This window comes from Pipistrellus kuhlii, unplaced genomic scaffold, assembly GCF_014108245.1.
Source record: "Pipistrellus kuhlii isolate mPipKuh1 unplaced genomic scaffold, mPipKuh1.p scaffold_m20_p_25, whole genome shotgun sequence".
NCBI classification, from domain to species: domain Eukaryota; kingdom Metazoa; phylum Chordata; class Mammalia; order Chiroptera; family Vespertilionidae; genus Pipistrellus; species Pipistrellus kuhlii.
Window position 1 is genome coordinate 9,603,563 of NW_023425524.1, and position 25,304 is coordinate 9,628,866.

At 42.1% G+C, this 25,304-nt stretch overlaps 1 protein-coding gene across 15 annotated transcripts in view; it reads left to right on the forward strand.

Moving 5' to 3' along the window:
- Positions 1-25,304, forward strand: part of CDC42BPA (CDC42 binding protein kinase alpha) — a 181,502-nt gene that overhangs the window by 80,155 nt on the left and 76,043 nt on the right. For all 15 annotated transcript variants that reach the window (XM_036453671.2, XM_045587148.1, XM_045587145.1 and 12 more), the window contains 5 exons: positions 499-592; positions 5,779-5,979; positions 10,100-10,348; positions 13,694-13,773; positions 16,375-16,541. In XM_036453671.2, coding sequence (XP_036309564.1) covers positions 499-592; positions 5,779-5,979; positions 10,100-10,348; positions 13,694-13,773; positions 16,375-16,541 — 791 coding nt within the window. The remainder of the gene's footprint in view (positions 1-498; positions 593-5,778; positions 5,980-10,099; positions 10,349-13,693; positions 13,774-16,374; positions 16,542-25,304) is intronic.

Here is a 25,304-nt window from a genome sequence, read left to right on the forward strand (position 1 = left end):
GGCTCTTCTTTTTATGCCAGGGGTGGGGAACATCATTTGGTCTTGGCCTGCCAAGCATTAAGGCTGAGTTAATTAAATGTTTGACCAAATTAGGAGGCTAATTTTTAAGTTGATAATTTTGTATGGCTCCTGAATGATGTTATCAATATCCAAGTGGCCCTTGGCAGGAAAAAGGTTCCCCACCCCTGTTTATCAGAAAGGACTACTACAGGCATGTTAGAATATGTGCAAATTTAAAGGTGGGTGGTAAGATCATTTATTTAATCTGAATGAAAATTATCACAGTACTTTTTATCTCCAGGAGAATACTGGAATGACTTGTGTTTAAGAAAGTTTTAATATGAACCAGAGCCAGGATTTGAACCCATAAAGTACTCAAGTAGATGTTCTTAGAGTACTAATTATAAAAGAAGTTAGGATTTTTAGACAAAAAGTGATCTTACCAAGTATCTAATTATGCTTATTCTTCCAAAGTAAAAATGGGATGTATTTTTTCAGAGACATCAAACCTGATAATATATTGATGGATATGAATGGACATATTCGGTTAGCAGATTTTGGCTCTTGTCTGAAACTGATGGAAGATGGAACGGTAAGGAAAGATAATCTTTAAATTATTTTACCCACAGACATTTCCCTTGCTACATGTCTTCTTTATCTGCTTAGAAACCATTTATATCAATACAAGCACAGTATGCAGATCGACTGAACAGCCTAACGGTAAAACAACTGTCCAGACGACCACGCTATGACACGCACTGGCGCCAGACCAGCCAAGGCGGGTGCAATGTGATTGGTCGGGGGCCCTACAATTGCTCTGCAGAGGGAGGCCCAGGTCACCAGTGGGCAGGGCAGTCAATCATGGGGGCTTCACGATGGCCCCACAGAAGGAGGCCCAGGCCACCCTCTGAAGGGGGATCGATAGGCCGGTTCCATGATCAATTAATTGCCCTGCAGAGGGAAGTGCAAGCCACTGGCTAGCGGGGCGGTCAATTATGTGTATGTGTGAGGGAGGGTGGGGCGGGAGACTCCATGATAGCCCCAAAGAGTGAGGCCCAGGCCACTCTGTGCAAGGTGATTGATTGGGCTCCATGATCGATTGCCCCAAAGTGGGAGGCCCAGGTTACTGGCCAGCGGCACCAAGGTGAGTGGGTGGGGCCTAATGGATCACCCGCCTCTGAAACTGCGAGAGGGCGCAGGCCGGGCTGAGGGCCCCTCCTCACCAGAGTGCACGAATTTCATGCACCGGGGCCTCTAGTCTATTTATATTATCACTTATCTATCCATCCACCCACCCATCCATCCTTCTATGCTTCACCTTCTTCCCCAAAGGTATTTAGGTTATACTTATTCATTTTACAAGTAGGGCTTGTCTATAAAATCATATGCTATTTAAACTGTTTATATTAATGATCTGAAGATGGTTCCAGTATGCCTCTATGAGACCCTGTTTTTCCTTCTCTAGCTGACCTGGTTATTATTGTACTTGAGATATTTTTACATTTCCAGATAGGCAAAGAAAATAAATCCTACATGGAGAAAGGAAATGCAGCTTCTTTGCTTTCATTATATTTTTTTAATCTTTATTTTTCTGGTCGATTTTTCTGAGGGACAATGTTCAGAAATGAAAGCTTTCACCAGGAAGTCCTCGATGTTGATTTAGTTTCGTGTTACCGTTTGCCTTAGTTCTGCTAACTCGGGCCTCCGTTGTTTTCTTTCCTCTTTTAAAATTTATATGCTCCAAGTTTATTCTCTTGTTTGATTTGGTTTTTGTTTTTACTTCAGTTTCCTGGATATACAGCAGAAGTCCAAATATATATTCTTTTAATTGACGGAAATGTTTTTAGAGAGCAGTTTAGTAAAATACACTTTAAAGACCATGAAAATGTCATATTATTCTGGATTAGTCATTTGACTTCTAAAAATTTATCCTAAGGAGGTAACTTAAAAAAAAAAAAAAAAATCCTCACCCAAGGATGTGTTTATTGATTTTAGAGAGAGAGGAATGGAGAGGTAGGAAGGGAGGGAAGTAGAGAGGGACATCCGTTAGTTGCCTCCCGTATGCGTCCCACCCTGGCATTGAACCTGAAACCTAGGTATGTGCTCAGACCAAGATGAGCCTGCAGCCTCTTGGTGCACCATTTGCTTTTCCATGTGATTGTCAGATTATATTATCGGTTCATATCCATAGTATCCATACATACAAATACTCTTTCACAAACACAAGCTTGTAGACTTGCATTGAGTTTAGATATTTAAATATCCAGAGATTTTTCTGGAAATTTATGTCTATTACATGGAATTTTACTATCCATGAATATTGCTTCTCCATTGCTTTAGGTTTTCTTTTATGTCTGTTAATTAAGTTTTAAAATAACGTCCACTGTGAATCCATTACCTTTAAGTAATGTTAGGTTTGTTCTTAAGGCATCTTGTGGATTTTTTGAGGGGAGGGGCATTAATATAATAACCCTTCAAGATTTGTTGTTGGATAGCTTGTTGCTGTTCTGTAGGACCACAATTGATTTTTGTAGGTGTATCTTGAAGCTATCAATCTTGCTAGATATTTTTATTAGTTAAAAATAATTTGTAGATTTTTTCTATATTTTCTACGTAGACATTCCCTAATCCACAAATTAGGGTGAGCTTTGGTTCTTTCTAATCTTTATTATGCTGTTTTCTTCCCTTACCATGCAGTCAGTGACCGTCAGCACAGTATTAAATAGGTGTGGTAACAGGGAGCTTCTTTGCCTTGTCCCTGACTTTAATGGTGTTTTTCCTGTAGTTTCAAATTCATTGTGATGTTTGCTGTAAGCTTTTTATTGGGTTAAGGAAATTTATTTCTGATTACTGTAAGTTTGTTGCTAAGGTTGTTAATTGTTATAATCAAATGATTTTTCTTCATCCACCGAGATGATGTAAGGATATTTTTTCTTCAACCTATTATAACTCAGTTTTTATAAGTATTACAAGTTTATATTTTTATTTTTTAAATAAACCTTTATTGTTCAGATTATTACAGTTCCTTTTTTTTTCTCCCCATAGCTCCCCTCCACCCGGTTGTCACCCCACCCTCTGCCCTTACCACCCCCACTGTCCTCATCCATAGGTGTACGATTTTTGTCTGGTCTCTTTCTCCACCCCACACCCTTTTCCCCTCAAGAATTGTCAATCCACTCCCTTTCTATGCTCCTGATTATATTATATTCACCAGTTTATTCTGTTCATCAGATTTTTTTATTCATTTGATTTTTAGATTCACTTGTTGATAGATAAGTATTGGTTGTTCATAATTTTTATCTTTACCTTTTTCTTCTTCTTCCTCTTCTTAAAGAATACCTTTCAGCATTTCAAATATACTGGTTTGGTGGTGATGAACTCCTTTAGCTTTTTCTTATCTGTGAAGCTCTATCTGACCTTTAATTCTGAATGATAGCTTTGCTGGGTAGAGTAATCTTGGTTGTAGGTTCTTGCTATTCATCACTTAATATTTCTTGCCACTCCCGTCTGGCCTACATAGTTTCTGTTGAGAAATCAGCTGACAGTCATATGGGTACTCCCTTGTAGATAACTAACTGCTTTTCTCTTACTGCTTGTAAGATTCTCTCTTTGCCCAAACCGGTTTAGCTCAGTGGATAGAGCATTGGCCTGTGGACTGAAAAGGTCCCAGGTTCAATTCCGGTCAAGGGCATGTACCTTGGTTGCAGGCACATCCCCAGTAGGGGGTGTGCAAGAGGCAACTGATCGATGATTCTCTCTCATCGATGTTTCTAACTGTCTATCCCTCTCTCTTCCTCTCCATAAAAAAATCAATAAAATATATTTTTTTTAAAAAGAGAGAGAGAGAGAGAGAGAGAGAGAGAGAGAGAGAAAGATTCTCTCTTTGTCTTTTGCCCTTGGCATTTTAATTATGATGTGTCTTGGTGTGGTCCTCTTTGGATTCCTTTTGTTTGGGGTTCTCTGTGCTTTCTGAACTTGTAAGTCTATTTCTTTCACCAGGTGGGGGAAGTTTTCTGGAACTGATACTTGTCAGGAGTTTAGGCTGTATTGTTCAGATTTCTGACTTTTGCCTGTAAGGGGATATTGACTCATTGAGTTTACGTGATTGGGTTGGCAGCTCCCTTTGGGGGGCTTTCACGAGTGAGAATTCTGTGTGACCCCTTGTGAGCATGTGCCTCCAGAGGAGCTTTAAGGTGGTTCTGCCAGGCCTCCCGGGGCACCTGATACGGTGCCAGTAGTTTTGCCTGTTTGTTGGCTGAGAATTTGTGGACTACAGAAGCTCCGGGAACCAGAATGCCAGGCGGTGGGACATGGGACATGGGACATGGGACATAAGGTGTAGATTTCTTTTTTCTGCTGAGGGGCAGGGTTTTGAAATTCAGCTTTTTATTTACAGCATACACTCTAGGGCACATGTGTCAAACACAAGGCCCGCGGGCCAAATCCGTCCCACCAGGCCTTGCAATGTGGCCTGCACCGCGCTGTCATCACTGCACTCCGCTGCGTTTCCATCACAATGACAGTTTATGACTGTTCAGTAAACCATTCGGCCCGCGATTTAGGCTGGATTTTAGATTTTGGCCCCTTCTCTGATTGAGTTCGACACCCCTACTCTAGGGTAAAGATGACATGGGAACTCTCACTGAAATCTCATGCGTGCTCAAGGCCTTCCCTTTGTCCTCACGCTAAAATCAGTAACTATGGAAACCAACAGTCCCAACCCCACTCCCGCTTCAATGCTTACCCCCCCAGGTCTCTGCCGTTTCCTCATTACTGGCCCCAAAGAGTTCTTTTGTAAAACGCTCATGTATATGTTTACTTTAAAAGGCTGTTACATTTTATCTAGTATTTTTAAGAGTTTGGAACAGACGAGTTTTCAAATTGCTTAATCTCAGTATTGCCAAAGATAGTCTATTCTAATGATTACTAAGGCTGGTGATTTAGTCCAGGAAATTCAGAATATTAACCAGAATTCTGCCTTGAGGATGTTCATTTTTTGGTTTGTTCTTTTAAATCATATAAGGAACCTATTTTCTTTTAATTGAAAGCTTCTTACAAAATCGTTCCCAGGATCATTTTTAGCTATCACTTTCTAATTTACATCAAACTTTCCTTAATTATATGTCCAACTATTTTTCTCTATCGGAACTTTATATTTTGAAGGGTATATTTTTTCTTTTATATAATTTTTTAAATTATTAAGTAGTTTACAGGACATCATTTTAATTTATTTCCTTAGTTTTCCATTAAGTTATTTAAAAATGATCTCCAGGTTACACATAAGTATCAGTCAAGTTTTTTTTGAGCAGTTTTTTCCCGTAACTAATTGTAAATATTTTTTTATATATACATGTTAGGCAAATTTTCAATAATAAAAATATTCTAACAATATCTGATGGAACAAAGGCAGGTAGACATAAGTATATATGAATCAATTATGAACTTCTTCCAATGCAAAAAAAAAAAAAATACCACTTTTTTTTTTTAAAAAAAAGAATGTTTGAAACTAAATATTGAATTTTCTGGCTGTGGTGTTTATCCTGTATTGTTACCCTAAATGTGTCAATTCAGTAACAGCTGTAATAAAGGCTCAATAGTATTATGAAATCTGAAGAACTATTAGTATGAAGATTATGTAAAATTTAAATTATATGTATAAGGAAACTAAATTCAGGTAATGACAAAATTAAAGTTTTGAGATACTGTAAGCACATGTGTAGTACTTTTTAATGATTTGTTCCCAGTATAGCAGATTGCTAACAGTGTGGATTTCCTCAGGTGCAGTCCTCCGTGGCTGTGGGCACTCCAGACTACATCTCTCCCGAAATCCTCCAAGCCATGGAAGATGGGAAAGGCAGATACGGCCCCGAGTGTGACTGGTGGTCGCTGGGAGTCTGTATGTACGAGATGCTTTATGGAGAAACACCGTTTTACGCAGAATCTCTGGTGGAGACATACGGAAAAATCATGAATCACAAAGTTAGTATACTTCGCTATTTTTCAAATTGATGTAAATAGTGTATATATATATATATATATATATATATATATATATATATAATAAATTTAATGTAGATATTAAGAAGGTAATTAGTAGGAAATTAAATAGTTTCTAGTAGAATAACAAAAATCTTAAGATATTTTTTAATCATTACTACTACAGTGATAAATGAAATGCAAATTAAAATAAGAATGAGATACTTTCCCCCCTGTCAAAATGATAAAGATTAAAAGAAAAATTGTACTTCGTACTATAAATAACCCCGTGAGATGGACATTATTTTGTCAGTTATATTTTTATTGATGCCAGAGAGGAAGGGTCAGGGAGAGAGAGATAGAAACATCCATGATGAGAAAGAATCCTTGATAGGCTGCCTCCTGCATGCCCCCTACTGGGGATCAAGTCCACAACCCTGCATGTCACCTGACCAGGAATTGAACTGTGACTTCCTGGTTCATATGTCGGAGCTCAACCACTGAGCGGTGCTGGCTGGGCTAGATGGACATTATTGATAGGAATATAAATTGATGTAACCTTTCCGTCAAGAAGTTTATAAGTATGCATCTAGAGTCTTTAAAAATAGTTGGGACTTTTTTTAAAAAAAAATCTTTATCGTTGAAAGTATTGCATATGTCCCTTCTCCCCCCCCATTGACCCACTACAGCCTGTCTCCCTCCCCCATCCCCGACCCTGGCTTTCACCACCCTATTGTCTGTGTTCATGGGTTATGATAAAAGGTCTTTGGTTGATTAAATGTTGGGAACTTTTGAGCAACTTCAGCTGCAGTAACCTGCCCTCAGGAAATCTTCAGTAGAATAAAGGTGTATGTACCAGAATGCCTATTCTAGTATTATTTATGATCACAAAATATTGAAAATAATCCAGATGCACAGCAGGAGTGAATTAATAAAACTTTAATTCCTTTAATACCAAGTTAAATGGAAATAGATTGTTCATAATAAAAAAAAAAAAAAAGGAAGGTTTTGATTGATCGGTCTCAGAAAATTGTGAGCAATTGCAAAAACTTGGATTGTGATTAGGAGTATTCCATAAGGAGCATGATAATCTATTCTTTTTTTTTTTTTTTTTAATAAATATTTATTGTTCATTTTATTACAAATGTTCCTCTTTACCCCCCCCCTCCATTGTTCCCCTCCACCAGATTCCCACCCCACCCTTCGCCCCTTCCCCACCCCTCATTGTCCTCATCCATAGGTGCACAGTTTATGTTCAGTCTCTTCCCACAACTCCTTCTCCCCACCTCCCCGAGAATCATCAGGTCACTCCCCTTCCATACCTCTGATTCTATTATATTCAAGAGTTAATGTTGTTCATCAGATTTTTAAAAAAGATTTTTTGGTTTTTAGATTCACTTGTTGATAGTTACGTATTTATTGTTCATAGTTTTTATCTTTATTTACTTTCTCTTCTGAAAGAACCCCCTTCAGCAATTCATATACTTCTGGGTTGGTGGTGATGAACTTCTTTAGCTTTTTTTGTTGGTGAAGCTCTTTATTTGGCCTTCGATTCTGAGTGATAGCTTTGCTGGGTAGATTATCTTTGGCTGTAGGTTCTTACTATTTATCACCTTTAATATTTTTTGCCATTCCCGTCTGGCCTGCATGGTTTCTGTTGAGAAATCAGCTGACAATCGTATAGGTGCTGCATTATAGGTAACTACCTGCTTTGCTCTTGCTGCTTTTAATATTCTCTCTTAGTCTTTTGCTCTTGGAATTTTAATTATGATTTGTCTTGGTGTGATCTTCTTTGGATTCCTTTTGTTTGGAGTTCTGTGTGCTTCCTGGACTTGTAAGTCTAATTCTTTCACCAGATGGGGGAAATTTTCTGTCACTATTTCTTTCAGTATGTTTTCGATATCTTGCTCTCTCTCATCTTCTGGGACCCCCATAATTCTGATGTTGGTTCACTTGAAGTTGTCCCAGAGGTTTCTTACATTATCTTCAACTTTCTGGATTCTCTCTCTCTCTCTCTTTGCTTTTGCGGAGGAGTGTCTTCTGGCTCTTTATGTTCCAAATCTTTGACTTGATTCTTGCGATCTTCCATTCTTGTTTTTAGGACTCTATAATATTTTTTATTTCAGACAATGTATTCTTTATTTCTTGTTGATCCCTTATTATTTCTTGTTGATCCCTTATTATTTCTAGTTGATCCTTTTTCATATCCTCATAGATCTTATCGATCTTTTCTAGGAAATTCTTGAAAAACCTTATAAGCGTAGTTTTGAACTCTATATCCAGTTGCTTTTTGTCCTCCATTTCTTTCGCTTGTGATCTATTTCCTTGTCTTGGCATTTTCGCAGCTTCCCTGAGTAGGTAGCCTTAAAAGTCTCGTGTGTTCTGCTTGGATGGGGCAGAGTTTCGGGGTGGAGCCTACAGCCTGGTCAGTCACACCCTATGCGGCTCCTGAGTCTCAGTGTTTCTCAGGGTCCTTCAGTACTTGCTGCAAGCACCTCTGAGAGTGAGGTGCCCTCAAGTTTCGGCTGCTACCAAACAGTCTAGTCTCTCCCCCAATGAGCCCGGAACTGGGATTCAGTTCAGTTGGCAGGGGGGTTGGAAGTGGGGTTCAGAATAGTCTGGAGCTTTTGTCTCCTTCCCGCCAGGGCATTCCCTCGGCACAGCCAAGCGACCCTTCTCTGTGCGCAATGTGCCTGCCTCCGGGGGCTCTGCCTTTCGCCGTTCCCCCGGGGTTTCTGCCTTACAGCCCAGTCTCCCTCTGTATGAGCCTGGGTCCCCAGGGTCTGGCCTAGAACTGGGGTTCAGAGCAGTTGGAACTGGGATCAGCACAGTTCGGAGCTTTTGTCTCCTTCCCGCTAGGGCAATCTGGCAGCAGCATCAACAGTCTGTCCTCTGCGTGCAGTGTGTGCGCCTCCGGGGGCTCTGCCTTTCGCCGCTCCCCTGGGATTCCGCTTCACAGTCCAGGCTCCCTCTGTACGAGCCTGGGTCCCCACGGTCTGGCCTAGAACTGGGGTTCAGCGCTGTCGGGTCTGGGGTTTGGCACAGTCCGGAGCTTTTATCTCCTTCCCTCTAGGGAACGCCAGCCAGGCACTCAGCCGCCCCCTCCTCTCCGGCTCTGTCCTCTCCGCGCACCATGTCTCTGTACCTTAGGCTTTTACAGCTCCTCTGATTTTCCTTCTGGTCTTCTCTTTCCTTCTTGTTGTAGAATTTCCAGTCAGTTGACTTTCCTGTAGCTCTGGGCAATGTCCATTTTATATTTTAGTTGTATTTTATTGAAATTGTTGTGTGCGGCTGCGGTTAGGTGTTTACCTGTGCAGCCATCTTGGATCCTCAAAATCGATAATCTATTCTTTTTACTTGGTTCTACGGACACATTTGTGGTTCGTTGCTTCACATGCATATAAATCAGTTTTATAGAATTCATGCTCTTCTACCTGGTTGCAGAGATACTCTGGTAAGTAGTGATGAGTTGAAAGATAGTGAATAACTACAGAGTTGCAGAAAGCAGTAAAGCATTTCAGAGAGAGTCATTGTGCTGTAACATGTCTGTTAGGAACACAGATGCTGGAGTCCGGGCGGTTTCAGTTCCAATCCCAGCTCTTCCATTTACTAGCGTTTGGCCTCGCGCGAATTGCTTGAGTCCTGTGCCCTTGTCTCCTCTTCGGTAAAAATCGGGAGAATAGTGGCACTTACCTTAGAGGGTTGCTGTGAGGGTTAAATGAATAAAGCACTTTGAATAGTGTCAAGTACATATTTCATTTTCAAAAATGTTTATTATTAATCATTAGTATGTGACTTTTGTGAACCATTTGTACTCTTGAAATATCCAGGCAGATTCTATTTTTAATGAGTTCTCTTGATTCTGACAGCAGTTTAAGGTATTTTGGCATTTAATTTATTCTTACTACAGTGCATGTATGACTTAGTCACATATGAAATTAAAATTGTTTAGGAAGACATTCTTGTCTCACTTATTTCTGTATTTTCTTCAGTATCTGTACTTTGTGTCAGTGTACCCTTTCAGATATTTTGTAAAGAAAATATATTTTCAAGAACATAAATGTTAACCTACTTACAGTTAGCTAGATGGTGATTCAGAATGTGTTTCTATCACTCTATTTAGGAGCGGTTTCAGTTTCCGCCTCAGCTGACAGATGTGTCTGAGAACGCCAAGGATCTCATTCGAAGGCTCATTTGTAGCAGAGAACATCGACTCGGTCAAAATGGAATAGAAGACTTTAAGAAACACCCATTTTTCAGCGGCATCGATTGGGACAATATTCAGAACTGCGAAGCACCTTATATTCCAGAAGTCAGCAGCCCAACAGACACGTCGAACTTCGACGTGGACGATGACTGTTTAAAGAATTCTGTGAGTAGGACGCTGTGAAGATCTGTCCCCGTGGCTTTTTAACGTGGTTATGAAGCAGTTCACGGACCACCTTATCAGTGACCAGTGTGGCTTCTAGCATTTATTCACAAATTCAAAGAGTGTACGGAGGCCAACTAGTTATTCATGACTAGGAGCAAAATTAAAATGCAAAGTTTACTTCTTAGATTAGTTATGTCTTTACATTTCCTAAGAAAAGGACAAATTAGATGCTTAAAAAAGTGGACTTTGTGATGGCAACTCTCTCCTTAAAACCACTATTAAATTAGATAAAATTGTTAAAGATACCCATGTCAAGGCTTGACAAATTACCGTATTTTTCGGACCATAAGACGCTCCGGACCATAAGATGCACCAGTTTTTAGAGAAGGGAAATGAAGAAAAAAAGATTCTGAAACAAATAGTGTCCTAAAATATTTTATGTGCATTAAAACCCAACATCACAGTCATAAACACATGTAATCAACCCTGTAAAGTAAACAGCAGCATTTAGAACCATTTTAGAGCCAGGCAAGCACACAGAGACCACACAGAGCCGGGCAAGTAAAAAAAACTTTTTTTTAAAGTATATGTGTAGACTATATTTGGACCATAAGACGCAGGGACTTTCCCCCCCCCCCACTTCTGGGGGGAAAAAAGTGCGTCTTATGGTCTGAAAAATACGGTAATCCAAGGTAAATACATTGAGAAGCACCTGTTCATGAAAACCGCTGAACTTGGTTAAAAACAGCTGCTCCCTTCCCCCAGCTCGGGTGGGGCAGGCGAGCTGCTAGCTTGCAGCTCCTTGTAAACCAGCAGCTTTGCTGCCGAAGGGGCACCTGGATTGGGAACCTCAATACCCAGGCCCAGTGGTATTGCCACTCGAAACGGCAGACTTGGTAGGAAGTGAATGGGTAAGGGAAATCTTCAGCCTTCCCATCCTGAGGTGGTAGCCCTGTTTGAGGCTCCTGGCAGCCCGGCAGGTTAGCCGAATATCCCACCCTCTTTAGCTGTGGGAAGTACTGAAACAGGCCAGCACAGCTTCTCAGCCTCTGCCCTAAACCCCACTGTTTTATCAAAGTAGAATTTTGTAAAACTAAGAACATAAAATTTTTATTTTTTTGCCTTTTTAGCCTTTTTAATTTGACTTTTTAAATTCAATTATTTTTTATGATTTTAATTCTGCACTGAGTTTTTTTTAATATATATTTTATTGATTTCTTACAGAGAGGAAGAGAGAGAGATAGAGAGCTAGAAACGTCGATGAGAGAGAAACATTGACCAGCTGCCTCTTGCACACCCCCTACCGGGGATGTGCCTGCAACCAACGTATATGCCCTTGACTGGAATCGAACCTGGGACCTTTCAGTCCGCAGACCGACGCTCTACCACTGAGCCAAACTGGTTTCGGCTACACTAAGAATTTTTATATTAATTTTCTATCACTTTTCACTGTTCAGTAAGTACCATATTCAGGGCAGATAAGAGGAAGACAAGTACTGTGTGACTTCACTTATACGTGGAATCTAGTGAACAAAATAAACAAACAAACAAAATAGAAACAGACTCATTGATACAGAGAACAGACTGACAGCTGTTGGGGGTGGGGGAATATTGGGGAGCAGGGTGAAAAGGTGAAGGGAATCCTATCTAATAAAAGAGTAATGTGCAGATTGACCATCCCTCCAACACACAAGATGGCTGCCTCCATGTGGACACAAGATGGCCAGCAGGGGAGGGGAGTTGAGAGGGACCAGGTCTGCAAGGGAGGGCAGTTGGAGGATTAACCCTGCAGGGGAGGGCAGTTAAGGGTGACCAGGTCGGCAGAGGAGGGAAGTTGGGGGCAAACAGGCTGGCAGGGGAGCAGTTAAACATCTATCAGGCTGGCATGGGAGTGGTTAGGGGGTAATCAGGCTGGCAGGCAGAAGTGGTTAGGGGCAGTCAGGAAGGCAGGCAGGTGAGAAGTTGGGAGCCAGAAGACCTGGATTGGACAATCGGACATCCCTCAAGGGGTCCCAGATTGGAGAGGGTGCACACTGGGCTGCGGGACATCCCCCACCACCACCATGCATGAATTTCGTGCACTGGGCCTCTAATAATAATAATAATAATAATAATAATAATAATAAATGAACTCAGACAACAATATGGTCATTATCAGAGGTGGAAAGGGGGGTAAAGGGAGAGAGGAGGTAATGGGAGCATCAGTGATGATAGGAGACTCAACTTGGGGTAGTGAGCACACAACGCCATATACAGATGATGTATTATAGATCTGTACACCTGAAGCCTATATAACTTCATTAACCAATGTCACCTCAATAAATTCAGTAAAAAAAAAGAATCTCTCTTATACTTTCCTCTCTGGACCTCACAAAAAAAGAATTAGACTTTTCCACATCAGTGCTTTTTTATATTTACTGCTAACAGAAATTGTGAATCATTCCTAATTAAATCAGTTCTGATTACGTAGAGTAGTTACATTCAGTAACACTCTAATAATGAATGTTGAACCATTGCCCCTAAGGAAAATAGGGTTAGGATCCTGTGAGCCTGTGGTCAAGACATGTTTGTCAACCGATAAATACATAACCTTGTTTTATCTGTGTTTCTACTTCAAGATCCCTTATTTAGTAGAAATTGTTGGTTGATTAACACTGGACTCACTGCCAACAGCTCTGTGACTCAGGCTGAAGGAAGCTTATCTCACACAGCATTTGGTGAGACATCACCCAGCCTTTTTGCTTAGGAACAAACGATGGCACTTGAGTACTATGGGGGCCAGTTTAACAGCAAAAGCATCCACAAAAGGCACAAAAATGAAAAGCGCGGTGCACTTAGACCCTGCAGAGAACACTTTACAGTCTGAGAGACGAAGGAAGAAGACAAGCATCTGGTGTTCATTCCCAGCTGGGAATGTGTGTGTGGGAAACCTGGGCTCCTGTGCTATGGACACGTCCACTAAAGCAGCTGGCCAACCGGAGGCCCTCGGACTGACCGCTGGTGGTCTGTGAGGTCCGGAAGGTTGGCGACCACTGTGCTAAATTTAGTTCTGCGACTATTAATTCAGTTATAGATAAATCTAGTGATCAGGCAAGTTTGCAAATATGGACTACATGAAAAACTACTGTACTCAATATCAGACTTTTCATCTTAATTTTCATTTTATTAGAATTTTACAAAAGCAGTGTTTATGGTCTAAATATTATATCACCTAAATATTTGTTCCAAACTTTTCAGTGGTTCTAAATTGGACATTCCCATATCGCCGATTGACAGTTAATATGTATAGTCCAGCCCACAGGCCGTAGTTGTTTATTTCTTACCAGATGTTTTTATCCCCTGTAGGAGACGATGCCCCCACCAACACACACTGCGTTTTCTGGCCACCACCTGCCATTTGTTGGTTTTACCTATACTAGTAGCTGGTAAGTTCGAAAAGTTAACACAATTTGGACAAATTAACATGAATTGTTTAAAAATGTATAATGTATAAAACAACTTTGTATCAATAAATCAAAAATTTTTTAAATGGTGAAGCTACTACTGGAATAAGTTAGATATTTCAAAAGGAATAGAACATAGAAGAATCATAACTCATTTTGGAGGAGAAAGGATAGAACAGTTAGCCCAGAATCTAACTATTAACAATGGGGCAGGAATTAGAGGAGTCCCCTTGCTATTGAATCATTTTCTCTACGTGTCAAGAATCAGCACTTTCAACTCATTAATCCTGGCCATCTTTTCACTGACCCTCCTTCCACTCATACCTTCTTTTTATTCCTTACTCAGTTTAAATTTCAAGGACAATAACTATCATCAACCCTTATAAGTGCTCCCTCAATTCTTTAACTATCTCATTTTGTTAGGCTAGTTTTGCTAAGTTGACATTCATTATCACAATTCAACTTTCAGCCTGCACCTGTGCAGTCAGTGTCTAGAAAAAAATCTGTGACCGTTCTCACTGGTCTCACTTTACGATCATGATTACCAACCTCCAGTTGCATGGCAACCTTCCTTCTTACTGCACGCCACATATGCCATCTTTCCCCCGCATAGCCCTCTTCCACCCTCTTGCTGTCTGTTTCATGTTGCAGATGTTCCTCTAAAACCTCTGTCACCCGCACTCTCCACTGGCTATCTCTCTGCTCTTTGTCTAAGAGGTTGAAGCAGACGGTCGATGACTTCCATAGTTCCCATCATGTTTGCCACCTGCATATCTCTGCACCCATGTATCCTTCTTTCTGGGCATGAACTGAGTCAGTCCGTCCCATCTTGTCTACGCTAGTGCTTTGCTTGCTGTTACAGGTTTTTCCCTTTCTGGGTCATTGGTATAGCAGATCATTCACATGAGCCCACAGACTGCCGGTTTTCTCTCCCACCTCAAAGCACAGTGTAAAGTCTTTCTTCTTACCATTTTCTTTGCCCTGCGACCAACCTTTCTCAACTCCACATTATAGCAAAGTTACGTCCAGCTGCTGTCCGTATCTTGTGATTTTTTCCTCATTCTATTCTTTCTGACACCACCCCAGTCAACTCTGTACTCATCACTTTATGCGAGCTGCTTTTATCCATGTCACCACTGACCTCCATGTTGCTAAATTGAATGATCATTTCTTTTTTTAAAAATATGTTTTTATTGACTTTTAGAGAGAGAGGAAGGGAGAGGGATAGAGAGAGACACATCAACATTGATGAGAGAGAAACATCATCGATCAGCTGCCTCCTCCATGCCCTCCACTAGGGGATTGAGCCTGCAACCCGGGCATGTGCCCTCACCGGGAATCGAACCAGGGCCTCTTGGTCAGGGTTTGAAGCTCAGCCACGGAGCCACACCAGCCGGACTAAGGATAATTTCTTGGTCTTAGTTGCCCAGGCTCCTCTTATTTGTCATGTTTCCTTGCCATTAAAACAGGCTCTTCTCTTAGCTTCCAGGGCATCTGCCTGATTTCTCTTACCTTCTGGCCACGCCCTCTCAGCCCCACACCTGCGGCCTCCTTGTCCATAGCTTCATCTTTGGGTCTTTCCCTTACATACTCGAGGACTCCCGACGCTCCTACTGTGTACCTCCAGCCTGAGGCCACGTTCCTCTCTTCTTCTTAAAGTCTCTTACCCGCCTACTTCAAATGCTCGCCACTTTGATTCTTACTGTCTCTAACCCTGCCTGAGTGGTCCCTCTAAAAGTTAAGTCAGAACATGTCATTCCCCTTCAGGACTGTCCCCACCTCTGGCTACTTTATACCTTACCTCCGAGTGTCATCTGGCTGCTTGTGTCTGCTACTGCTACGCCCTGCCTCACTCCACGCCCGCCACTCAGGCCTCCTTCCTGGCCTGGGGACATGCAGTCCTCCTCTGTGTCAGGGCTTTTGTGCGTCTAGACCACATGCCCAGGATGCTGCTCCCCATATCCTGGGGTCCTCTCTCTCGGGACTTTATTCAGAGCTACTGTCTGGCGATGACTTTCCTGACCACATGACCTACATTTTTATCTTCTCCCTCTCAGACCTCCATTTTCTCCCTTCCTGCTCTTGTTTTCTCCATAGCATTTAACACTATCTACTGTACTGAATATTTTACTTATTTATCCTGTTTATTTTTGTCACTGGAATATAAACTCCACATTGGGCAAGCTTGGTTTTGCTCACTGCTGCGTGTCCAGTATTTAATAGGTTTTTTAAATTGCATTGCATTAAAGAGAGCATTTCGCTTTTGAATTCCAACTTCCGGTGAAGGGTCCATGGTTGGTGCTTTTGACTAGTGATTCACATGGATGGTTACATCGTTTCAAGCTACCAATAACCCTTCAGCAAACGTCATTTTATAATTTTTGTTTACTAACAAATGCAGGGTAATTTGGGCAATTTAAGTTTTCATTTTTAAAAATGCTTCTAGAAAGTCGTTGATGCTGATTTTGGTGGGGGGAAAAAGGTGACAGTCATTCTAGATGGCTAACGTAACGGCTGTTCAGATCCGTGTTTCCAGAGGTTACGGAGTCGTTCTCAGTGTGAGCCACTTTGTCTTCCCTCCAGCGTTCTCTCCGATCGGAGCTGTCTGAGGGTCACAGCTGCTCCCGCCTCCCTGGACGTGGACGCTAACGTCCAGAGGACGCTGGACAACAACTTGGCCACCGAGGCTTACGAGAGGAGGATCAAACGCCTCGAACAGGAAAAGCTGGAACTGAGTAGGAAGCTTCAAGGTAAATATTTTAATGAAAACATTTTTCCTTTTTTGAGCCGGACTCACAGTGTTAGGAACTGCTCATTATACAGTAAGTGGTGGTTTTCTCTTGAAAAAAGTTTTTTTGTCAAGTAGAAAAAAATTAAGTTGTAGAAATTTATGCAAAATACAGTATAATATTTATGGAAAGGCACAAAATTAGTAAACAAAATGGCATTTGTTTCCACAGGTGTATGCATGTACGTGTTTACACACGCACACGCACACACACACACTATAAAGATGTGTGGAGTAAATGTCTCTGGGGAGCGGAAAGTGGGACTACTAGGAAAAAGGAGCCCTTTTCCTCCCAGCAAAACGTTTTCTGTTACTTTTCCTGTTACATTTCCTCGACCTTTAAAACTTCTAGCTCTTAGCAAACTGTCATTCTCTAGTCTACAGCATGAGTAGTGTGTAATGTCTGATGGTTTTAAATGCACCTCGGTGCTCTGGCTGGTGTGATCAGGGACTGAAGGGTTCTGTTCCTGGTCAAGGACTCATACCTAAGTGGCAGGTTTGCTCCCTGCCCCGGCCAGTGATGTGACTCTCACATGGATCTATCTCTCTCTCTCTCTCTCTCTCTCTCTCTCTCTCTCTCTTCCTCTCTCTCTTTCTCTTCCTCTCTTTCTTTCTCTTCCCCCCCCCTCTCTCTCTCTCTCTTTCTCTTCCTCTCTCTCCTTCTCTCCCTCTCTCTCTCTCTCTCTCTCTCTCTCTCTCTCTCTCTCTCTCTTTTTCCCTCCCTCCTTCCCTCCCTCCCTCTTTCTCTTTCTCTTTCTCTCTCTCCCTTTCTCTCCCTCTGAGAAGCAATGGAAAAAATATCCTCAGGTGAGGGTTAGCAAAGAAAAATAGATGCACATTTTATAAGATGGTGAAGCTTTTGATATTCTTACTTCTTGGTCTCAATTCTTACCTTTGATGATTTTGTCTTCCAACTGTACCTCATCCACTCCTCATGATAGTAGGGTATCTTGAGATTACAGTATCTAAACTTCTTTATTAATTTCTACTTCAAGCAAATCTCACATAATCTCTTGCTTGTAATTTTCCAGTTTACTCCCTCTGGTGACTCACCTCCAATTCCTTTCCTTCCACCATCACCCGTGTTATCTGGAAAACCCTGATTGGGCCCCGGCTTCCCATAGCTGTGTCCAGGAGCGAAGGCCGGGTTGAGTCACATGAGGTGTTTATTGAGAAGGCCAGTCAGCCAAGAAGACAGGGTGCTTACAAGCATTCAAATCCTGTTTCACAGCAGGTGCAGGGACAGGACAGAAAGGGGATGGGCTTAGGGAGAGGAGAGGCAGGGACAGAATGCAGTTACACGCAGCCTTGGAGTCCACAGACATCAGCTGTTGTCCTTCACTGAGTTGTGTTGATGGGATGATGTTTTGACTCCTGGTGGGTCGGTCTGACCCTGCTTATTGGTTCTGCTTGCTGGATCCACAGCTGAGTCACCCCCTTAATCACTGCGCACAGGCCTTGAAAAGGAAATTTAAAAACTTAACCCCCTATTCAGATAAATATACCTGTTCTAAGATTTAAAATAATATGATTATTTTTCAGGTTAATTCAGGTGCTTTATCTATCAGACTAGAGGCCTGGTGCATGAAATTTGTGCATGGGGGGGTGGGGGGGTGGGGGAACCAGGGTCCCCTCCCTCTCAGCCCAGTCTGCACCCTTTCCAATCTAGGACCCCTTGGGAGATGTCTGACTGCCGGTTTAGGCCCAACCCTGGGGATCGGGCCTAAACTGGCCATCATACATCCCTCTCACAACCATGGACTACTGGCTCCTAATCACTCACCTGCCTGCCTGCCTGGTTGCCTCACACAGCCTGCTTGTTCAGTCATTTGGTCATCCCATAGGCAGCCATCTTGTGAGGGTGTGAGGGTCAATTTGCATACTACCTTTTTATTATATAGGATTATAAGTCCTATCACCTACAATTTTATCCCTCTGCCATGGCTCCTCTTCTGCCCTCAGTTCTCATGCTGTGCCATCTGTCATCACACCCTTCCACACACTCTCAGGTCTGTTGTCCTCTTCTTGTTTGTCAGATGCCTTTGGAAGAACCCCAGTCCTGTTACATTCAACATCACATCTCTAACTGCGGCTGAAGGGAGCTTACTTAAAACACACATTATGCTGACTACTTCACATTCATGAACACTAATCTCAAACTGAGTCTTAATCCCGCCCAGAAGTCCTACTTTTTCCTTAGACCATTTTCCTACCCTGTGTTGCAAAACCCAGCAATCATTTCCCAGTGTTCATCTTGTCACCACCCGCGTTTCCCCCTCGTGACCACTCCCCCTCCGGATAGCTCTTTCTGCTTTAATCTCCTGGTTGTCTTTTTCCTTAGAAGCCACTTATTCTCATTCTCATGTGCTGATGTCTCTCCTTCACTCTTTGATGACTAAATGTTAGAATACTCCAGAATATTCCATGATTTGAGTTGTTCAGAACTAAAACCTTAGCGTTGTCTTTAACCCTCTCACCCTCACACCTCACATCAGACCAGTCAGCGGATCTGGGCAGCTCTGCCACTACCGTCGGCCTGGAATCTGCTGGCCAAGCCGGTGGTGCTGCCACCTGTTCCAGATCGTCGTCAGTTCTCACTGCAATCGCTTCCTAACTGGCTCCCTGCCTGACTCTCTCTCAAACTCGTTTCACGTACTATCCAGCTGGTGCTCCCTTTCTGGCTGTAGCCCTTACTCCTCTCTCCTTTGTTCTTTCCATTCTGGCCACCCTAGGCTCCTGGCTGTTCTTTCCTCGAACTGGTCACATCCTCACCTTGGGGCCTTGGCTGTAGCTCTTGTCCTGCCCTCAGTGTTCTTCCTGTGGTGTTCACATGAACACACATGATTCATTCCCTCCTGCAGTCTCTACTCGAACGCTACCTTTCAGTGAGTTCCTTCCTGACCATTCTAATGCAAATGGAATCCTCCTTTATTCCCAGCACTCACCCCCTTTCCTGCTTTATTTGCTCCAAACTACAGAATGTAACTTGCAATGTATTTTACTTAATTCATTTTTAAAAATATATATATATTATTGATTTTTTACAGAGAGGAAAGGAGAAGGATAGAGAGTTAGAAACATCGATGAGAGAGGTTCATCGATCAGCTGCCTCTTGCACAACCCACACTGGGGATGTTCCCGCAACCAAGGTACATGCCCTTGACTGGAATCGAACCCAGGACCTTTTGGTCCACAGGCTAATGCTCTATCCACTGAGCCAAACCGGTTTTGGCACTTAATTCATTTTGTGACATTAAATGAAACAGTGTGTATATAGTCAAGAAACTTGTAGTTCTTAAAAGAGAGAGTTTTACAATAATAAAATGTTGCAGTTATGCATTAGGGGCCCAGTAGAGAGAAAGACTCTGTAGACACCAATAAAACAGACAATATTCTGTTTTTTCAATATGTTGCTAAGATAGCTGCATGGAAAATTACTCCCCCTTTCTCATGCAAGGTAGTTTATTAAATATATTTGACCTATAACATTGAATAATTTAAGGTGCATAGTGTCAACTTGGTACTTTTCATTACTGTAATGTGATTTCTGTTGTGATATCAGCACCTCTATCATATTACATCCTTCTTCATATATATAGAGAGCTCGGTGGCATCACAACTGAACGGGTGACTGGTCACCATGAAGTGCATGGAGCACTCTCAGTGCCCCCTCCCCCAGCCCCGAGCCGCTCACCATGAGGGGCGGCTGGCAGCGAGGCGGGACTGGGGACTATTGAAGGGTGGTGGCGGACTGCTTCGTGGGGTGGCCATGAGCTTAGCAAAGCAGTCACCCGGGCGGCAGCGAGTTTCGCAGAGCAGTCGGGGGGCCGGCGAGTTTCTCAGAGTGTCCAGCGGCGAGTTTCTGAGTGTCCAGCGGCGAGTTTCTCAGAGTGTCCAGCGGCGAGTAATGCAGGGCAGCAGCAAGCTGCACGGAGCAGTCGAGGGGCCGAGAGCATCGCGGAGCATTCCGGGGCAGGGGGCTTCACATCGTGTCGCAGGGTCATGTGACAGAGGCCATGTGACAGAGGCCAGGCCAGGCTAGGCCTACGGACCCTAACCATGCACAATTTCATGCGCGCTGGGCCTCTAGTATAGCATAAAATATAGTACTACATGTATTAGTACCCTGTATTAGCTCTCTGTGGCTTATTTACTACTTGTTGCAAGTTTGTATATTTAAACATCATCAATCTTATCCCTCTATCCCCACACCCTAGTAACTGCTATTTTACCCTATTCTTTTTTTCTTTTTTTTAAATATATTTTATTGATTTTTTACAGAGAGGAAGGGAGAGAGACAGAGAGCCAGAAACGTCGATGAGAGAGAAATACCGACCAGCCGCCTCCTGCACACCTCCCACTGGGGATGTGTCCACAACCAACATACATGCCCCTGACTGGAATCGAACCCGGGACCTTTCAGTCCGCAGACCGACGCTCCACCACTGAGCCAAACCAGCTTCGGCAATTTTACCCTATTTATGAGTGTGACTTTTTTAAATTTCACGTAAAAGTGATATCATACAGTCCTTTATTTTTTCAGTCTGACTTATCTCAACTTAGCATAATGCCCTTATGGTCTAGTCATGTTGTTGCAGATGACAGGATATCTTCCTTTCTCATGGCTGAATAATACTCCATCCAGTGTATACCACATCTTATCCATTTATTCATTGACAAGAGGCCCAGTGCACAAAGATTTGTGCAAGAACGAGCCTTCCTTCTCCTGGCTGCCAGCACCACCTTTGCTCCAGCCGGTGCTGCCTTTTCACTCTGGCCCAGAGCCACCTTTCCGCCTTTCTATGCTGCCCAGAGGCTCGGAGTGATGACTCAAGTGTCCAGTCCTGCCCCTGGCTACTTGGTGTCTGTATATGCAAATTAACCCACCATCTTTGTTGGGTTAATTTGCATACTCACTCCTGATTGGTTGGTGAGTGTTGCAAAGGTATGATAAATTTGCATCCTACTCTTTTATTAGTGTAGATATGCATGTAAGTGATCTCCATACAATGCTTCATCCTTTATCCTTGCCCTTCACACCTCTCTGTGCCTATAAGATTGAAATGAGTCTCCGCAGGCAGCAGCTAGTTGGGTCTTGTTTTCTAATCCAGCCAGCCACTCTGTGCCTTTTGATTGGTGAGTTCAGTCCATTCACATTCATGGTGGTTATTGATATGTAAGGACTTACTGCTATTATTTTATCCTTTTTCCTTCTGGTGATTTTGAATCTCCATTTCCCCCTCTTCTGTTTCTGTTCACCTTTGTAAGTTGATGGGTTTCCACGGTGATATGCTCATTCTCCTCTCACTCCCTTTTTTGTTTTGTATCTATGTGCTATAGTTTTGCTTTGTAATTACCATGAAGTTTACATAAAACATCTTACAGATAAAATAATCCTTTTATCTTCATTCACCTATAAAGCTTCTGTTCTTTTACTCCTCCTTTTTTATATTTTTGATGTCATAAATTATCTCTCTTTGGTGCGAATTTGTTACCAAATAGTAGTAGCTATAGTTAATTTTCAATGCTTTTTACCTTTAACATTTGCTATAATTAGAAATTAATACTAAAATAGAGTTACAGTTTTCTACTTCTTATTGTCTATCACCGTAACCTTCTCATTTTAGCTGGAAGAGACCATTTCAGCATTTCTTATAAGGCAGATCTAGTAGTGAACTCACTCAGCTTTTGTTTATTTGGGAAAGCCTTTGTTTCTCCTTAATGTAGATAGAGTATTCTTGGCTGGCAGTTTTTACCTTTCAGGTTTTTGAGTATGTGATTCTACCCTCTCCTGAACTGGAGAATTTCCTCTGAGAAATCTGCTGATAGCCTCATGGGTTCCTTTGTAGTTTACTTCTTCCCCCAACCCCAGTTGTCCTTGAAATTAGGTCTTTGTCATTGATTTTTGATAATTCATTTAATGTGGGTTAAAGGTCTTTTTTTAAAAAAATTTTATACTTTTATTGATTTCAGAGAGGATCGGAGAGGGAGAGAGAGAGATAGAAACATCAATGTGAGAGAGAATCCTTGATTAGCTGCCTCCTGGCTGCCCCCATTGGGGAACGAGCCAGCAACCCAGGCATGTGCCCTGACCAGGAATCAAACTGTGACCTGGTTCATAGGTTGATGCTAAACCACTGAGCTATGCCAGCCAGTCCGGCTCGAAGATCTTTTTGTATTGAGATAGTACAGTGTTCTATCAGCGTTGTGGACTGCGTGTCTAGTTCTTTTCCCCATGTTTGGGAAGTTCTCATCTACTATTTCTTTAATTAAATTCTCTGTTCCGTCATCCCCCCAGACTTCTAGTATGCCCAATCATATGTTGACTTCTCTGGTGGAGTCAGATAACTATTACAGTTTTTCTTCTCTTTTTAGAATATTAATTCTCTCTTTTCCACCTGAGTCATTTCTAATACCTGTCATACAGATTGCTATTCTCTCTTCCATGTGGTCTACTCTGTTTCCATGTCACCCACTTTCTAATGCATTCTTCATCTCATTAAGTTCTTCAGCTCCAGAATTTTTCCTTGGTTTTTTAATTTAAACCTCTTTGAGAAATTATTTATTCTGTTCATTATTGCTATTCCAGAGTTCACTGAATTGCCTTTCTGAGTTTTCTTTTAGTTTGTTGAATTTCTTTATAACAGCAATTTTGAATTCTTCATCAGATTTCAGCATTCCGTGTCTTTGAGTTTGGTTGTTGGAGAATTGTCAGTTTCTTTCTGTGTTACTGTGCTCTTTCAGTGTTCCTGAAATGTGCCTCTGTCGTCACATTTGAAGAAGCAAATCTCTTTCTTATTTAGGTAAGACTTGGTTCTCTTTGGTTCTAGCAGTTCAATAGCTTGGCAACCAAAAGCCCTTCTTTTGTTTTCCAAAAAGTGGCGATAGCACACATTTTTTATTTCTCTTAAAGTTACTGACTTACAACTTGGAATATGCTTAATATGCTGGTGGCCGGGTAGGGCGAGGTGTGTGCTTAACACATGGGGCTGGTGAGGGAATCCTCAAGTTGGGGGGTCCCAGAGGTCTGTGGGCCGACAGCAGGACATTTAGCTCTCTGTCTGCCTCTTCCCTCTCCTCTGCCTCCTGTCACCGAGGTCTCTCCTCTGGCGGCCGGGCGCTCAAGAGCCCAGGCTCCTCCAGCTGTAGCCTCCTGGCTTGGCCAGTCCCACTGTACTGTCTGCCTCCTCTACTGCCTCCTGGAGTCACCACCGCGGCGACTCCCGTGGCTCCATAGCCTCCTGTAGGTCAAACCCGCCATCTGGTTACGCAGGAGGATGGGTCCGTGGAGATGCCCGAGTGCCATGCGAGGCACTTCGTTAACGTGTGGATGTCCAATTAGTTGTAAATCTGAGGAGAGAGAAAAGAAGGGGGTGCCCATGTCACCGTGATGTGATGTCACCCTGACCGATGTTTAAATGGTGTTGGCATGTAGCAAGGTGAGCAGGTACTCCTTTAAGTGGAAGCCCCATAAAGGTTTATATGTGTACATTCATGTCACCCACTGCCCAGGCCATGTATGAAATACTTGTAGTGAGCACCAAGTCCCTCATGCCTCTCACCAGTCTGTTTTCCACCACTCTGAAGTAAACACTGTTTTAATTCTTTTCACTCGTAATTAATTTTACCTGTTCTTGAATTTCATATAACTGGTATCACATAGCATGATCTCATTTGTCTCTGGCTTCAACATGTCCATTAGGCATTTTTATATCTCCCCATTTTCTAAACCCAACTTAGATGTCTTTAAAATAAACAAAGGATGTTCTTTTAAAAGCAATAAATACAAAAAGCACCAGTTTTTAGCATGTTTAAACCCAAAGGTGGAGAAATGGTTATTGGATGTAGATCATGAATAGATGAGCAGTATGGTATATCTTACACCTTTAAGTCAAATTAACAAATATTTATGACAGCTGTGCATGATGATGATGATTTCTCCATACAGATGGCAAAGATTGATTCGAAAATCTCTCTCCTCTGTAGGTGACAATTTTTTGGTGATAAATGTATAGTGATATATTTAAGTAATATGTTATATAAGTAATAAGTTATATAAAGCAGTATATTAGTAAATGCAGGCATGCACAGAAATGTCATTTCAGTGAACAATGGGCCACATGGTGACACCATAAGGTTATAATGGAATGAAAAACTCCTATGGCTTAGTGACATCATAACTGTCAAAAAGTTACAGAGCAACACATTACTGTTTATGGTGATGCTGGGATAAACACATCTACTGTGCCGCCCGTCATACAGAAACAGAGCATGTACAGTTACTTCCGTCTGCTGTCAGGGTTTGTGTACATGCACTCTATGGCATTCAATGCTGATATTGCTACTGCATTTCTCCGAACATAGTGTGTGAAGCGGTGCATGACAATGCAGAGCAATTAGTAATGACGTGTACTAACAAAGATTGTGGTAAGGCCAGGTCTTACTATCTGGGAACCCTCCATAAGGTAGCAGAATGACTACTTTATGACGGGGGTAATTTCATTTCTGACATAAGTGGTTTTAAATTTCCCCCCATATATTTTGATACTACCTGGGAATAAGCCTTAATAGAATGAAGGCTTCCTTAATACCGTGCATCTTCTCATTAGAACCACAAGATAAATAATCTCTATTTGAACTAACGTGATGAGCCAAAGTCACTTGTCAGTGGGCCTCTCAACTTTCATGCATACAAATTGGAAGGCCAGCAGTTCTACATCTTGTA